Here is a 16,356-nt window from a genome sequence, read left to right on the forward strand (position 1 = left end):
GGTTTCTTTCTTTGACTCCAGATGCCAGGGTTTGCCCATCTACGTTCCTTGTTTTCCATGCTGCTTGCATTTGATTTTTCGTTAGTGTTATGTGTTACGGCAAACATAGAAGACTTTCATTCAGAGAGGAATGGGTCAAAGGAATGATATGGACAACCAGAACCAAAAATAGTTTAAGCTCACAGTAGCAGTGTCTCAATAGCTGTCTCAATAGCAATCACTCATTAATACAGTCAAACCTTGGGTACAAATAATCGATCTAGACTTGACGAGACTTACTGACGAGACTTGAGTTCCGACGAACCATTCATTGAGTCTAGACCGAGTGCTCGGACATAAGACTGATGGAGTTAATTCGCCATGTCCGACTAATCAGCTCATCATGATCCACTACGCAGTACATATCTTCTGACTGCTATCAAACCTGTTCTGATCATCGATAGAGTCAACCACAGGACAATGAACTCACCCAAAAAGCGTCGTCGCCCCGCCCTGGCCTGTCTCGAGTGTCGTCGCCGAAAGGTTAAATGCGATCGCACGACTCCCTGTGGCCAGTGTACGGCTCATCGATCGAGCTGCCGATATGTGGGAGATCGATCTAGCGATCAGGGTCTGGAACAGGGTCAGGGTCCTGCCGGATCAGAGATGCCTGCGGATGAGAATGATGCGCACTGGGCTGGCTCTGCGGATTCGGTCTCGATCACCGGAGGATCAAGATCCAGTATGAGCAGGACGGTGCCCCCTGGCGGGATCCACGGCGCGTGTTCCAAGACCAGGGTCTTCGGACATAGCCATTGGATCAGCACGATGCCTTTTGTACGTTTCCACCTCTTTCATCTTGATGGAGATGAAGTACCAACCAGTCCAGATCCAAAACCTCCCAACCTGCCAGCCCATCTCGCCGCACATCAACTCCCGAGATCCCGGCCCCGATGCCAGTACCGGCGCCAGCGTCCTAACCAGCCAGATCTCCGAGCCCTTCACACGCTGCAAGCAGCTCGCCCGAGAGATCAAACGCCCCCGACCAAGCCGCGACGCTTTACCATCTGGACTGCACGAATCCGTACCCGCCCGCCCCGTCCTCGAGGTCTCGATCCCGCTCTACTTCGCGACATTCGAACCATGCTACCGCATCCTCGACCGGGGAGAATTCTACCGCGAATATGAATCCTACATGCAGAATCCAGATCCCGCATCTGCATCGCCGTCCTCCCTGCTCAAGATCCTGCTTCTCCTGTGCGCCATCGCCCCGCTGTATCCGGACGAGTCTGCGCGCAGAGACCTTCGGGCTAATGCCCCCCGCTGGATCCACGTAGCCCAGACCTGGCTGTCTGGTCCGCTGGAGAAGAATCGGCTTACTATTGACGCCCTGCAGATTCATTGTCTGCTCCTGCTGGCGAGGCAGACGAATCGCGTTGGCGCAGACCTCGTCTGGATCTCGGCGGGGTCGTTGATGCGCATGGCCATGCAGATGGGGCTGCATCAGGATCCGGATTCTTTGGGGATGGAGATGGGGATGGGGACTGGGATTGGGGCAAAGATGGATGTGCGACGACGGCTGTGGTTTACCATCCTGGAGATGAATGTGCAGGCGGCGTTGGATTCGGGAATGGCTCCCTTGGTTAGGGAGGAGGATTACGATACGAAGATCCCGGATGATGAAGGTAGCTACCAGGTGCTTCTCGCTCGATCTCTACCTCTTCGTCTGGAAGCCACTCGGCTCATGAACAGTCTGCGCGGAGAGCCAAGCTACGAGGAGATTCTTCGTCTAGGGACCCAGCTGGCGCAGGTCTACCGTGACGCAACAGTCACCATCTCCAGCTCTCACAACCAAGCAGACCGCACGCAACCCTCCTCCTCATTCCTCATCCACCTCCTCTCCCGCTTCCTTCTCTGTCTGCACCTCCCCTACGCCGTCCAATCCCCGCACAATCCCTTATACACCTCCTCCCTGCAAACCGCCCTCTCCGCGTCCCAAGACCTGCTCGCCCTCCTCGACGACCCTATCTACCGCTGTCTCCTGATCGCGGGCGGAGGCCTCTTCCGCGACCTGATCACGCGCGCGGGACTGCTCATCTTCCTGGACCTCGTGAACCGGGTGGATGGGAGTTCGCCGTTTGTGCAGGCGAGGCAGCGGGCGAGGGTTGAGCCGTTGGTGGAGGATGCGAGGAGGGTGGTTAGCTTTGCGAGGGAGAGGCTGGTGAACGGGGATACGAATGTTAAGGGGTATGTGGGGGTGAGGATGGTGATGGCGCAGGTGGAGGGGTTGCTTGAGAGGGAATTGCCTGGGGAGGAGATGGGGATTGGGGAGAGGGTTGGGAGAGCGGCGAGGGAGGGTTTGGAGGAGAGTTATAAGATTCTGAAGGGGATGGCGGAGGAGGAGGGTTGTTTTGTAGGGTCTGGTGGTGGGATGGGATGGGATTTGGGGGTTGATTTTGTTCTGGATATGGATCTAGATCTAGGGTCGGAGTTTGGATACTGGGGATTCGGCTTTCCTTGATCTTGATCTTGGTTGCCTAAAAAGAAACTATAAAGGAAAGGATATGAAGCAGATCGAGTTCGGAGATATCGACATCGGAGTATTCGGGAATGTCCGAATAGCCCGAAGGATTCGGACTTTTGGCATCATTCGGCGTCATCATGCACTAACGATTGGTCTGTTTGTAGGGAGATGTAGATGAATGAATAGTCCGAGTGGTCGGCCGAGCCTCATGATGAGTATAAGTATAAGTAGGTATCTTACTACCCTAAGTACCTTACTGTTGTACTATAAGCCTCAATCAATCAATCCAACTACTCACTCCATACTCAATCCTCCTTCATTCTCTCCAATCCTCACATAACAACACCCACTGAACTCCCTCCCTCCAAAAGATAAGTCAAGAGATAAAAAAAAATGAAAATCCTCCTCTCCGGCGCCGGCATAACCACCAACGCCCTGGCCTCTCTCCTCACGCATCAAGGCCACAAACTCACTATCCTCGAACGCGCCCCCTGTCTCCGCGCCACAGGCCTACAAATCGACCTGCGCGGCCCCGGCATCGAAGTCCTGCACCGAATGGGGCTGGCAGAGACGCTGCGGAAAAAGACCATTCGCGAAGAAGGTATCCAAGTCGTTGATCAGTCGGGAAGACGGAGGGGGTGGTTTCCTGTTTCGAGAGCGGATGATACCAAAAAGGATAAGGGGAAGGGAAAGACGAGTCTGACTACCGAGTGGGAGATCATGAGGGGGGATTTATGTCGGGTTTTGTATGATTCTGCTCTTTCTACTGCCTCTGGTATGGGGAGAGGGGAGATGGAAAGGGAAGGGAAGGGACAAGTCGAGTACCGCTTCTCCACCAGCATCCAAGCGCTGAAGGAAGACGCAAACGGCGTGGACGTGCAGTTCTCAACCGGACAGCAGGAACGCTTCGATCTGGTGATCGGAGGCGATGGCCAGAACTCCAAGGTCAGGGAGCTTTTACTCGCTCAGACCCGGAGCCAGGACTTGGACCAGGGCGAGGGAGGAGATCCATTCAAGCCCCTTGGCGTGTATGCTGGGCTGTTCACCACCTCCTGGCCTCTTCCTACCCCTGACACCACTCCATCATCACCACCCTCCCAACTATCCAACCAAATGAACACCCAAGACAACAAACTCATCGGAACAGTCTACCTCTCCACCTCTCGCCGCGCCATCTTCCTGCGTCGCCACCGCCCCGACAGAGTGCAGGTGTATCTCTTCGCGCGCAGCGACAGCCCTGCCTTCGCGGATCTGCGACGCGGACACATGCACCCCGCGCAGGAGAAGGCGCTCATGATGGATCATTTCCAGGACGCGGGGTGGGAGGCGCCTCGGTTGATGAGGGCGCTGGAGGAGGCGGAGGACTTTTACTGCGAGAGGATCGGGTGGGTGAGGTTAGGGGGGTGGTCGAGTCTCTCCCTCTCTTTTCCCTCTTCTTCGTCTGGGACTTCTGGGGACAGGGACGGGGGGAGGCAGAGGGAGAAAGGAGGGAGGATCGTTCTCGTCGGCGACGCGGCGTACGCGCCCTCCGTGACGACAGGCATGGGGACCACGGCGGGGGTGGTCGGCGCTTATGTGCTGGCTGGGGAGATCGGGAGGTATTGTTCTCCCAAGTCCTCCTCTAGGGCTGAGTCGGAGGCGGAGACTAGGTCTGGATCTGGATCTGAGGCAATTCAGACTGCCGTCCGAGAGTACGAGCGCAAGCTGCGGCCGTTCATCGACTACATCCAGAAAGATCTGTCCGAGGGGTCGAGTGCGTGGGATCGGCTGCCGCGGACGAGGTTCGGGGTCGGCGTGTGGAATGTCATGGTGGGTGTGAGTTCGTGGTTGAGGCTGGATGAGTTTGGGAGTTGGGTGAAAGAGGATAAGGGCGAGGAGTCGTGGAAGTTGCCGGATTATGAGGTTGATAATAGTGATTGACTCAGGGTTGGGGGGTTGTAATGTCTATGTTAGTGGCTAGATTGGTTGGGTTGGATCTACGGAATTGTGATATTAGATGGTTTGGACTCAGAGGACTGATTAAATACTAGGATTAATATAGTCTAACTTGATCTATTGGTATATTCTCATCTCCGCAGTACCGACAGATCAGTTGTTGCGCCGGAACATGCCAAAGCGGAACAGCCCATCCAGTCCCCTCTGCTCTCTCTCTCGTCTCGCCGCCCCGTCCACAATCTTGTCCTCCTCGCCGTCTCTCCGTTTCCGCCCATCCACAATGCGCAGCAGAATCTCCATCACCACCGACGCCAGGATACTCGCGCACAAAATCCCCACCATCACCAGGTTACTCTTGCGGTACTTCGCCCGCCCCTCCGCTTCGTAGTCGCTCTTCCACCCCGTGTACAGCGCATACGTGGTCAGGATGGAGCCGAGATTGCCCAAGCCCGAGACCACCGCCGATGCCGCCGCCACACCGACTTCGCCGTGCCGCGGCTGGAAGATCTCCGTCGTCCAGGTCATCGTGATGGGCACGGTAGGACCCAGGCCGAAGCCGACGATGAGCAGCCCGCCGTAGCGCGGCCACGAGTTGGACGCGGTCCCGGCGTACGTGGTCAGCAGGAGGCCGAGGATCTGGAAGCAGACGGGGATGGAGAAGAAAATGGCGCGGTGGCGGTGGAAGCGGTCGGAGAGGGGGGTGACCAGAAGAATGGCGATGAGGTCCATCTATTGAGGTTAGTATTGACGATCAGAGTAGGAAGACCAGAGATGAGGGAGGCGTACAATCCAGATCGGAGCAGTCAGAAGACTCAGGTCGATGCCGTTCAGGCTCGGGTTGATCCCCTTAATGATAACGGTAGCGTAGTTCTGCACGCCAATGCCTACGCCCACCACGCCAAAGTACATGATCAGCAGCGGCCACAGCCGCCAGTCCAAGAGCACGCGCGTGAGGTCGCGCACGCTCCACTGCGGCCGGTGGTACACGCGCCGCAGGTCATGGTAGTGGATTTCGGCGTCGCGGCCGGTCAGCGCCGGCGGGCTGCGCGGGATCCATCGCAGGTACTTCTGCTGCGACGGCTCCTCGCCGGGCGCCGTGGGCCGGTCGGGCAGCCACCAGAGCAGCACGATGCCGACGGCCACGGTGATGACACCGTAGACGAGGAACATCCACTGGAAGCCGACGAGGCCTTGCGCGCCGTCCATTTTCTGGAACCCGGCCGACACCAGACCGACGACGGCGGCGGAGACCTGCGCGGCCGTGTAGTACTGGCCGATGCGTTTGCCGGTTCGCGACGGGGGATAGAAGAGGGTGAGATAGTAAGCCATGCCGGGCCACATGCCGGCGATGACGATACCCAGAAGAAGACGCAGAAGACTGGTAGTCATCAGCACGTGGGTGAAAGATAGGGGGGAGGATAAAAAAAGGACGTACTATAAACTCCAGGCGGCTTTCATCGCAGCCATGCAGGCACCGATAATACCGACACTGATGACAATGCGACTCATCCAGACGTGCGGGCTCAGGCGCGTCATGATCAGGTTGGACGGCAGGTCGAACACGACATAACAGACGTAGAACAAGGCCAGGCCCGTGGAGATCTGGTGGGGCGTCAGGTTCAAAACGGAACCGAGATCATGCTTGACATCCGAGTTCATGGTCTGCGCCAGACCGACATTGGATCGAATGGCGGAGCAGAGGAAATACAGCACCCAGAAGGCGGGGATGATGCGGAAGTCCAATTTTCTGTTCGGTCAGCGGATTCCTGCTTTCTTCGGATTCGACTCACCGATAGATGCGCTCGATGTTGGCGACGTCGGGCTCTACGCCCGACTCGACGTCGTCGCGACTGTCCTGATAGCCTTCGTGAACATTCTCGGGCGGATGCTTATCCGCGTCGTCGAGAGGGGGCGTCGACGACATGGCGTAGCTAAAACTTGGTTAGTGATCTCGGATCTTGTCATTGGACGCCACTCCAGAACTTACCAGATGGGCCGGAAGTAAGAAGGATTAAAGAGAGTCGAGAGATTTAGGAAGATTCAAGAAAGAGGAAAGAGGAAAGAAATCCAATCCACAGGAAGAAAAGCAAAAAAAGACCAAGATCGTCCAAGACGAAAAGTTCGCGCAACCCCGCAGTTCTGGACTCGAGCGAACGTGACGGTCGATCCACTTGGCTTCACGGTTCAAGCCTATTTATCACGAACCATGCGGTATTTCATTAGTTTCTTGTCTGACGGGGAAATGAGAAAGGCACAGTAATCGGGTGGATGTGTAACCCCTCATCTCACGAGGATATTCTCCGGTCGACCGGGCCAAGGACATACCTGAGGGAAGCACATGGCTTGATGCAGACGAGGCGGATGAATTGGATGAATTGGATGAAATTGAATGATGACCGGATGCAGGGATGTAATCTTCAGCAAGTGCCGATATGATAGATCGATAGATTAACTGATTGATTCGGACGATAGCCGAGCTGGGGTCCGCTGGACTTCCCGACCGAGGTTGATTTTGTTCGATTAAGCTGTCAGCTAGAAGCTAGAAGCTTAAGCTAGAAGCAGTCAAACTGAACACCGAGGTCAACGAACGGAAGTGAAGACGACAGGAAGATGAAGGCAAGAAGGTAAAAAATGAAGAGAAAAGAAAAAGCCGACCGTCGGAGTGGCGCCGCAGCCAATCAGCGGGCGGGAAGAGCTCAACCTTTGGCGGCGGAGAACGAAGTCATCCCGAGTGGTCTGTTGTGGCCGATCTCGGGAGAATTATGATCGAGTATACTCGGCAGTCAATCATTATCTGGTTGGGAACGCCATTTACCTCCCGGTGACCAGATGTAGTGGGCTGGAGTCTCGGCGTGACTCAACACTTTGGCTCCATTAGTTGAATTATATGACATTATGAGCTAAGCTGATATCAGAATGGTCCCAGTAGATCCGGGGGTACTAACGACGTGTGTAGCTTCTCCGAGTACACCCCCCTTGTGGTAATACATTCTACGTCCATGCTCGAGACAGTCACCTCAAGGTCCAACCTGCAATTTAAAAAACTTGGTCCAAACCCCTGCATGTGCCCCTGACCCTCGCTCTCCCGGGCGGTGAAGGCATCGGGGGGACGATTCATGTCCCCTAGACCCTTCCTCCTGTCTAAGCGTTCTTGCAACCGCTTCATCCATGTTTCGTTTTGCCCTCTCGTCTTTAGAAGCTTCTCGATGCTTCTTGGTGGCTTCAGACGAGGAAGTCAGCTGTCGGAGAGCCAAGGATACTCCAGCGAAGAGTGATAGTAAACACTCAGATACACCCCCCTCGACTCCGTATAGGCGAACGAAACCCAGCAAATCAGGCGATCGGTCTGCCGAATATCCAACCCGGGGCTGAGCAATTAGTCCACGAGGTCCATCACAAATGACCGGATCAACTTACAAAGTATCTCGGACAGCCTGCTCGTAGGCATTCCCATACTCCTCCAGTCCGATGTGCGTGAGGTACTGCGCGACAGCACGCACGTTGCTCTGGTCATTGAGGCCGTACAAAGGGAAGTAGATCTTAGTCGCTGGCGCCGTCAACCCGGCCTTCGTTTCGTAGTTCCACACCAGATGCAGACCCAGCGGATGGGGCTCGTCCATCCGCAACAGCGTCCACAGCTGGTGCAGATATTCCAGACCGGTGCTGGCCTCGGACGAGTCGATCCGCCCGCCCAGCGTCCATATCTCCCGCACCCTGTCCCAGGAGATGTCCTTGGTGCGGCCGTACAGCTTGAAGCGGGACTGCTCTGGCGGCGCGCAGTCATGCGAGAACACGAATCCGAAGTTGTCCCTTGCGTCGGTCGTTTCGATATACTCCTGCATCAAACCCAGCGTGTTGTACCGGTCCGCAGCTCCCAGATACGCGCGGACGGAGCCAAGGACCACAGAGCACAGATCTGTCCCTGCCGCGTGGCATTTCAGGGCCGGAAACGTGTACCCCTTCGCGGCGATGCCGTCGGGCTTGAGGTCGAACCCGAACGACACCTGCGAGAGTTCGCGGATCGCCTCGTTTCGCGCCTGCAGGTCTCGACACTCGCGTTCGCTCAGGGTATGCTGGGGGTAGAAGTGCTCGAATACCCGACTGTCATATCCCTCCAGATCGAGCTGTTCCAGACGAGACAGAAAGTCGCGGATCGGGCTCAGGTTGTACGGGTCCTGGCTGGTGCCAGAAACAGAGGTAAGAGGTTCCACGGCGACTCGAATCACCGGACTGGCGCCACCCCGCTGTTGGAAGTTGATGCTGAGTTCTAGGGGAAGCTCGTTGTGCGTCATGGCGCTGGGGAAGGTCTGGGGATACGGTCCAAGATAGGGGACGATGCAGGCGTGGTAGAAGATCAGACACTGACGCTGGGACTGGCTCGTGTAGCCTGCCCAGCTCATCAAGCTGGCCAGTAGAGGTCCGGTCTTTTGCCACCATTCTCTTTGGCTCTCATCTGCGCAGCGGGTGGACTGGTCAAGCAGCTCGAATTGGAGGGCATTTGCTCGCACCATGTTGTCGTCAGCGTGATGCTCGTGCTGCGTACTTCCAGTGTGCGAGGTTAGAGGAGAAAGGAAAGAACCGAGTGGGAGGGCCTTTTTCCCAGATGTTTATTCCTCAGTCGAAGAGCTGGAGAGCGATCTACGAGCGATCTACAGAGAAAGCAAGAGGCAGTGATCTTCATGCATGCCATTATACATGCAAGCTGCAACGATGGATCAGAAAGTATAGAAATGTCGGTGTAATTCAGCCTTCTGATCCAGTCTTGCGCACAGGTGCATATGCACACGTCGCATTCTATGAGTCGGAAAGACAAATATTTCTGTCACGATCACAGTGATTCCATTCCGATGAATCCATGATAGGCCATGGAAGATATAAATACATGACAGGCACAATGTCTACTCGTCCACTGCAGAGCCGAGCTGCCAGATTTCTAGAGACCGAATGTCCTGTCCATGCCAACTCAACATGACCAAATCAAGCGCCCTGGCTCGATGGCAGCAGTTCCACGCCAATCACCCCGGCGTCGACTTCGTCTGGGTGCTGTTCACCACGTACATCGGCACCAATCTAGTCCGCGTCGTCCCTCGACCGGCGTTCGAGCGCCTGCTGGAGACCAACCAAGGCATCTCCGTCCCCAGCGTCATCCTCCACCTTCTGCCTCGCGATAACATCGCCGACGGAGGCACCCTGACCGGCTCGTTTCGTCTCCAACCCGATCTGCGATCCCTGTCGCCCTCCCTGCATCCCAACAAGGCCGTCGTCATGGCCTCATGGACCGATCGCGGAAAGACTCCCCTGGACGAATGCGCTCGCACAAAGCTCGACGCACTAGCCCACTCCATCGAGCAGAAATCCAACTGCTCGCTCCTCGTCGGCTTCGAGCTGGAATTCACCCTCCTCCGGCAGCGCACCCTGCCCGACGGACGAGTCACCTACGAGCCCGCCAACACCGACCACGCCTGGTGCAGCATGACCCGCGACGACGAGCTCCTCCTCGGCCTCCTGGAAGAAGCCGTCCTGGCGCTGCAGTCCCTCGGCATCATGGTGCAGCAGTTCCACGCCGAACTCGCCCCGGGGCAGTGGGAGTTCGTCCTGCCGCCAACCTCGCCCCTCCGCGCCGTCGACGCCCTCGTCCTCGCTCGTCAGACGGTCATGAAACTCGCAATCAAGCACGGCTACCGCGCCACTCTGCATCCGCGGTTATCGCCCACCCAGCCCGGCACGGGAGCCCACGTTCACATTTCGCTCAACTCCGCGTCCGGGGCTGCGGACGCCTCGACCGCGCAGTCGTTCTTCGCCGGCATCCTGGACCATTTCCCCGCTCTCTCTGCGTTCACGCTACCCCAGGAGATCAGCTACGGTCGGGTCGCGGGGGGCATCTCGAGCGGGGGTGAGTATGTGTGCTGGGGGTGGGAGAACCGGGAGACGATCCTGCGGCGGATCGCGAGCGAGCGGTTCGAAGTCAAGATGATGGACGGGCTGGCGAATCCGTACCTGGGGTTGTGTGCGTTGCTGGGCGCGGGGGTGGACGGGGTGCGTCGAGGCTTGGTTCTGAGCGCAGGTCCTTGTCTCGGCGAGCCTGGGAGGATGTCAGAGCAGGAGCGGGCAGAATTGGGCATCACGACGAAGATGCCGGCTGGGCTGGTCGAGAGTCTGGAGTGTTTGGAGGCGGATGAAGGGCTAAGGGAGGTGCTGGGGGATGCGCTGGTGTCGACGTATCTTGCCGTGAAGAGAGGCGAGATGAAGGTTGTGCAGCAGATGGGGCCTGAAGAGCAGCGGGTGTGGTTTATTTCGCGGTATTGAATCTCTAGAATCTGCGTTTGAGTGAGGAATAGGAGGATTCTCTGGCGATTTACATGCTTTACGTTGAACAGTTATGTTGATACCTAAGTAGTGTGACAGCAATCCAACAACTGTGCCAACGATATAGCCGCCAAATCAAGAAGCGTGAATCAAGCGGTGGCCTATCTGAGTTCGTACGTGTCATGTCAATTGACTTTGTGACCAGCGATGTATGTAATGCATGGGGGGATAGATGTGATGTGTACTGGTAAGCTGCATCAGAGTTCGATCTGCATGCAAATACCCAACGAGCTCACCGCCAGTATTTATAGACACTTGATGATCAGGAATCGAAGGTTAATCTTCGATAGAAGCGCCTGCTGCAAGGGGGGGGGGGGGGGGGGGGGGGGGCACATCTACTGCACGGGTTCAGGTATCGTTGTAAAATAACTAGAGGTAGCCGGAGTTGATATCCACAGAATGGTATACACCACCATCACATTAATATTAGAGGCGCTATCGCACTAACTAACCATATAGACCAACAGCGTATCTACACCATCTCTCCCAATTAAAATCAAACCTGAAGTCAGGGAAACATCATTCACTTCAAGCAGGAACACCTCAGCCAAGATACATGGCAGATCCCAATTGAAAATGGCTCTCCTTGCGTCTATATAAGTATAAACAGTGAAATCAGCTGGCCAAGATATCTAAGCCCCAACCTTGATGCTCTCAGCCCAGGTAGCTGATAGACCTCAACGCACATCTTGCAAAACATCATCCCCAGAGCACTCTTGACAATGAACATGCAGCCTCTTATCCACACTCGGATAATACCTGTACCTGGACGCCTCCGACCGCGCGATCCCATCCACTCGACGTATCACATCCTCGATCGTCTCCGGCTCCACAAGAGGATTCATAGCACACATCCGAAGCACAGTGCGTCCGCGAACCGTAGTCGTGAGAATAGCAGCAACATCCTCGGCCAGGAGACGCCGTGAAATGGCCTTGTTCAACGCGTCCAGCGCCCCGTCGTCCAGGCCCGGCGGCGCGTACCGAAAAACTACAATGCTGGCGACCGTCGGCGCCGCGATGATCCAGTCCCTGTACTGACGGATGCTGTGGTCTGCGGTGCGCGCAAGGAGGAAACCCCGGTCGATCATCTCGCCCATGCGACGACGACCGAGGACTCGCAAAGTGAGCCAGAGAGACATGGCGCGCGCAGGCCGACTGAGCTCGGGGCCGAGGTTGTAGAAGTTCGTGGTCCCCTCGGGTACCGTTGAGTCGCGGATGTACTCGGCGTCCACGGCGAAGCTGCGGCGAAGCGAGCCAGAGCGACGCGTGAGTACGATCCCGCAGCCGTAGGTCTGGAAGAGCCATTTGTGGCCGTCCCAGGAGATGCTGTCTGCGCGACCGATCCCGTCAACGAGGGAGCGGTGCTGATCGGAGAGCGCGATGGAGGCACCGTATGCGCCGTCGACATGGAGCCAGAGGCCTTCGTCGCGCGCGAGATCCGCTAGCGCATGCAGAGGGTCGATGCTGCCGGTGTTGGTGGTGCCGCAGGTGGCGACAAGCAGGAAAGGAACGAGGCCGGAGTGGCGGTCGGAAGCGACGGTGCGTCGCAGGATGTCGACATCGATGCGGAAGTCATCGTCGGTGGGGATCTTGCGGACCTGGTGGTGCGTGAAGCCGGTGATGTGGAGGGCCTTGAGGATGGAGATGTGTGTCTGGTCGGAGATGTAGATGATGGCGTATGCGCGCTGCAGGGGATGAAGGATCTCGTCTCGCGCCGCAACGATGGCTGTCATGTTGCCCATCGAGCCGCCGGAGACAAAGCATCCTTCGACTGAGTCGGGCAGTCCAAGCTGGGCGCCCAGCCAGGCTATCATGGCTGTTTCGACCGCGCTGGGACCAGAGCCCACGTCCCAACTGGCAGCGTTTACATTGAAGACAGAAGTGAGGAGGTCACCCAACAGGGCAACGGGGTTGGGACAGACGGGGATGTAGGAGAAGCAACGGGGGTGGGTGAGGCGCATGCGGTTATCGAAGACTGCCATCGCTTGTTGAAGTGCGGAAGAAAGATCTCGAGGATGGTCATCAGGCATCAGTTGATGCTGCATGTTTTGTATCTCATGGGCATTGAGCTTTTGAACAATGGGATCGGATGGTGCTGGAGATTTGATCGTGAAAAGTCGAGTCAAGAGAGATTCTGTTTCCAGCATGATCTCAGACAGCCCGTCATCGGACTTTTCTTCATGGGAAGGCATATTAGGACTTTAAGAAAGAAACAATTCACCGGTGATAAGATGGCAGGAAGTGCATAATAATCAAGAATTTATAGAGAAATGTGGTAGGCTGGCGAAGCAGAAGCTGTACTCGAAGAGTTGAATAAGAAAGAAGAAAAATACATCAAATTGACAACCCCTAATAAAGGTGAAGCGCTGTCTAACGATCCTCTGTTCAAATTTGTATTTTCTGAGATATGTAGTAAGATAAAACAATCAACCCATTAAATGCTATTTAGAGTCGGAAAACACGAATGCGGTTGTACCTTGCATCTGTGTGCGCGTATGGGATGCGTAGAGTGTTGCCATCAGCTGAATCGAGCAGATTGAGATAATGGGGCGGGTATATGGACGCAGTTATATTAAACATATCATATTTGGAGTTCAGATCAGTGAAATTGCGGTGAAGCTTCGTGCGATGATCACCTACTTCGAGCATCCTAAGGTTGCTTTTGCAAAACTTCAAGGATAGTATAAAACAATGATCGGGCATTAAATATGGCTCTACCTATGTAGAGATCTGATCATTCTTTCTTACGAGTGTTTGAAAGATCGTTGTACCCAGATGTGGCTATATTTGTCTATATTGAATCATGTCATCTGGGATCGGATTTAAATAGTAAATATGACATGTCCACCAATCCTGATTCGGTATTGAGCTATACTTCCTAGTCTACGATAGTATATGGATACTTTATGCATGCGCATGTCTGCAATTGCTAAAAATGCGCCCTCGTCTGCCATTCTCGGAGACTGAACTTCTGAATTCATCAGACAGGGACTTGACTGCACATCGATATATACCAACATAAAACCTCAAGTCCTCAAGCTCGCCATTCTAACTTCCTCAACTACTTTCATAGAACAGCATAAATTAAAGATTCAAAAATGGCCACTTGGCCCTGGACCTGGCTTCATCCCGACTCTCCTGCCACCGGGGCTGTCTTGGGAGTGATAATTATAGCCTATGTGATTGTCCAGACCAGAGCAAGGATCCGGAATCCATCCCGACTGCCAGTCTTCAACGACCGAAAATGGTTCGAGCTGGGCTATAGCAATGCGAAAAAACGGTATCTTGCTGATCCGGCCGGACTCATCCGGTCTGGGCTGAAAAGTGTGAGCGGAGCTTTGTATGCAAGCTGCTATGAGAGTAAGAACTGACCTTGCCAGTAGGGCGGAGACGCGTTTTACCTCTGCACAGATTCACACTTCCGCTTGATTCTGAGCCCTAAGTACGCAGATGTGATTCGCAGTGATGACAAGCTTGATTTAGGGTTGTTTCTAGGCGGGGTTCGTGTTTATCACAGCAATCCAGTGCTGATACTGACTTCACTGCCTCTGGCCGACTTGTAGGACTTCCATGCCGGGATCCCGGGTTTCGAGCCACTCTCGAACATAGCCTTGGAATCAAAGATTATACAGACTACTGTCCGAGCGAAACTGTCGCCCCAGACTCGTAAGTTGGCTCCGCATCACAGAATTGCATCACAGAATCCCACTAACCCTCGGATCCAAGCCAAACTCATCGGTCCACTTTCCACAGAAGCTAGCAGGGCTCTGGATCGGAACTGGACTCAAAAATCCGGTATGTAGATCTCTCTGAAATCCCCAAATCCCCAAATAGAGGAATACCGACAGAAGTATCTCACCCGAATGCAGACTGGCACCAAGTCAACCTGAGAAGCTCCGTAAGTCAGATCGTCGCACAGATGGTCTTTCGCGTATTCCTCGGCGACAACGACCTGTGTCGGAACCCAGCCTGGCTCAGCCTCATGGAGGAGTTCGTGGAAGAGCTATTCGTTGCGGCGCATGCGTTGCGCCGATGGCCCCCGCCCACGAGACGTCTGGCTTCCTGGTTTCTTCCGAGCTGTCGCAAGGCGCGGGCGCATCTTCACGAAGCTACACAGTATCTGCAGCCGCTGCTGGATCAACAGTTTGGCCCTGGCTCGGGCAATGAGAAGGGCGATGCGGATGTAAATGGGCTGAGCTGGCTACAGGAGGCGAGCAAAGGCAATGCGTATGACTTTACGACATTGTTGATCACACTTGCGCTGGCGTCGCTGGATACATCCTCCGACTTGCTTGCGAAACTCATCTGTGATCTCTCCGGCGATCCGAAGCTGGTGGCTGACCTGAGGAAGGAGATCATCGAGGTGGTTGGAAAGGAGGGATTAACCAATTCGTCCCTACAGAAGCTATACCTTCTCGACAGTGCGATTAAGGAAGGTCAACGACTCAGACCACTCAGTTACGGTACATGATCCAACCTACCCATTATACGCCCAAATCCATCCCCTTAACTGACCGCAACGCCAGTCAACATGCTCCGAGTCGCCAAAGAGAAAGTAGTCCTACCCGACGGACTAACCATCCCGAAGGGAACCGCGGTCATGGTCTCAGCATGCCATATGATGGACGCCTCGGTCTGGCCGGACGGCGACAAATACGACGGGTACCGGTTTGCCAATCTGCGCAAAACGGAGAAGAATTCCGCGCTGAGCCCTTACCAACTGACCGCAACGAGTCCGAATCATATGGGCTTTGGATACGGAAAACAGGCCTGTCCTGGAAGACACTACGCTGCTGCTTTTGGTAAGGTAGCGTTGTGTCATATTCTGTTGAAGTATGATTTCGATATGGTATCGCCGGAACAAAGTCGTATTGAGACGCGTGGACACAACCTGTTACCGAATTCAAAGATCGAAATCAAGCTTAGACGACGGGAGGAGGAGATCCGTTTGTGAAGGAGGGCCTTTTGTTTGGGCTAAGAGGCTTCTTTCAATAAGAATTGTTATAAAAGTTATAAAATTATCTTTTTGGGAGGGTATGATGTATATGAAAGAGACCCTCAAAGTCTATTTTATTCACCTACAATTGTTGAACTGTGTATTACAGGCGGGATCTAACCCCAACCAAATGTAACGCAGATATACAGTGACAGTCTTTCGCTTCTTGCTGGTCGTACCTTCTTGTCCCTTTTTGCAGTCTCTGGAGCCTTGACGACTTGTTCTAGCTTGGTTGGCCAGTGTCGTCCATTGTTGCTACCGTAGTGCTTGACCTGTGGTGTCACTTGTTATATTGGATTTTTCTCGTTTTTTCTTTTCTTTTTATTTTACGCGTTGGCATTTATCTTTTAAAGAAGCACTGCAACGAATAACAATCTACTCCGTACACAATACAGCATATATGATTATATCCTCTTCATATCGATACCCATGAATACCCCATCAGATCGGCTCCCCCCAGATCGCCCACATTCCTCAGATCTCGGCCTTCCGCATGCGGCGACCTGACTCGCGTGGACGACCGGGACTAAAAAGTACGGGACAATCGCCTCCACAT

At 54.7% G+C, this 16,356-nt stretch overlaps 7 protein-coding genes across 7 annotated transcripts; 4 read left to right on the plus strand and 3 right to left on the minus strand.

Annotated features, from left to right (window-relative positions):
• Positions 1–270: 270 nt before the first annotated feature.
• On the plus strand, positions 271–2,719 carry P170DRAFT_508533 (uncharacterized protein). Its single transcript, XM_024854585.1, has 2 exons — positions 271–816; positions 869–2,719. Exons 1-2 carry the CDS (start codon positions 460–462, stop codon positions 2,498–2,500), a joined length of 1,989 nt encoding a protein of 662 aa, XP_024705635.1. The 5' UTR covers positions 271–459; the 3' UTR covers positions 2,501–2,719.
• An 80-nt stretch (positions 2,720–2,799) lies between these two features.
• On the plus strand, positions 2,800–4,434 carry P170DRAFT_380921 (putative FAD-binding monooxygenase). Its single transcript, XM_024845547.1, has 2 exons — positions 2,800–3,914; positions 3,990–4,434. The coding sequence occupies exons 1-2, from the start codon at positions 2,897–2,899 to the stop codon at positions 4,421–4,423; spliced, it is 1,452 nt and encodes a 483-aa protein (XP_024705636.1). The 5' UTR covers positions 2,800–2,896; the 3' UTR covers positions 4,424–4,434.
• A 157-nt stretch (positions 4,435–4,591) lies between these two features.
• On the minus strand, positions 4,592–6,362 carry P170DRAFT_356269 (putative MFS transporter; the record flags this gene model as incomplete). Its single annotated transcript, XM_024844139.1, has 4 exons — positions 4,592–5,167; positions 5,225–5,816; positions 5,874–6,185; positions 6,229–6,362. 4 exons carry the CDS (start codon positions 6,360–6,362, stop codon positions 4,592–4,594), a joined length of 1,614 nt encoding a protein of 537 aa, XP_024705637.1.
• A 1,311-nt stretch (positions 6,363–7,673) lies between these two features.
• P170DRAFT_508536 (putative tryptophan dimethylallyltransferase) lies at positions 7,674–9,147 on the minus strand (the record flags this gene model as incomplete). The annotated part of the gene is made up of 2 exons (XM_024854586.1): positions 7,856–9,147; positions 7,674–7,806 (listed from the first exon to the last, which is right to left on the minus strand). Exons 1-2 carry the CDS (start codon positions 8,947–8,949, stop codon positions 7,674–7,676), a joined length of 1,227 nt encoding a protein of 408 aa, XP_024705638.1. The 5' UTR covers positions 8,950–9,147.
• A 259-nt stretch (positions 9,148–9,406) lies between these two features.
• Positions 9,407–10,744, plus strand: P170DRAFT_405310 (FluG family protein; the record flags this gene model as incomplete). The annotated part of the gene is made up of 1 exon (XM_024846578.1): positions 9,407–10,744. One exon carries the CDS (start codon positions 9,407–9,409, stop codon positions 10,742–10,744), a length of 1,338 nt encoding a protein of 445 aa, XP_024705639.1.
• A 603-nt stretch (positions 10,745–11,347) lies between these two features.
• Positions 11,348–12,996, minus strand: P170DRAFT_454892 (pyridoxal phosphate-dependent decarboxylase family protein; the record flags this gene model as incomplete). Its single annotated transcript, XM_024851485.1, has 2 exons — positions 11,348–11,396; positions 11,570–12,996. 2 exons carry the CDS (start codon positions 12,994–12,996, stop codon positions 11,348–11,350), a joined length of 1,476 nt encoding a protein of 491 aa, XP_024705640.1.
• A 906-nt stretch (positions 12,997–13,902) lies between these two features.
• Positions 13,903–15,758, plus strand: P170DRAFT_356300 (cytochrome P450; the record flags this gene model as incomplete). The annotated part of the gene is made up of 6 exons (XM_024844141.1): positions 13,903–14,130; positions 14,188–14,304; positions 14,368–14,470; positions 14,531–14,599; positions 14,674–15,267; positions 15,331–15,758. 6 exons carry the CDS (start codon positions 13,903–13,905, stop codon positions 15,756–15,758), a joined length of 1,539 nt encoding a protein of 512 aa, XP_024705641.1.
• Between the last annotated feature and the right edge of the window lie 598 nt (positions 15,759–16,356).

Source organism: Aspergillus steynii (genome assembly GCF_002849105.1).
Source record: "Aspergillus steynii IBT 23096 chromosome Unknown P170scaffold_3, whole genome shotgun sequence".
NCBI classification, from domain to species: Eukaryota; Fungi; Ascomycota; class Eurotiomycetes; order Eurotiales; family Aspergillaceae; genus Aspergillus; species Aspergillus steynii.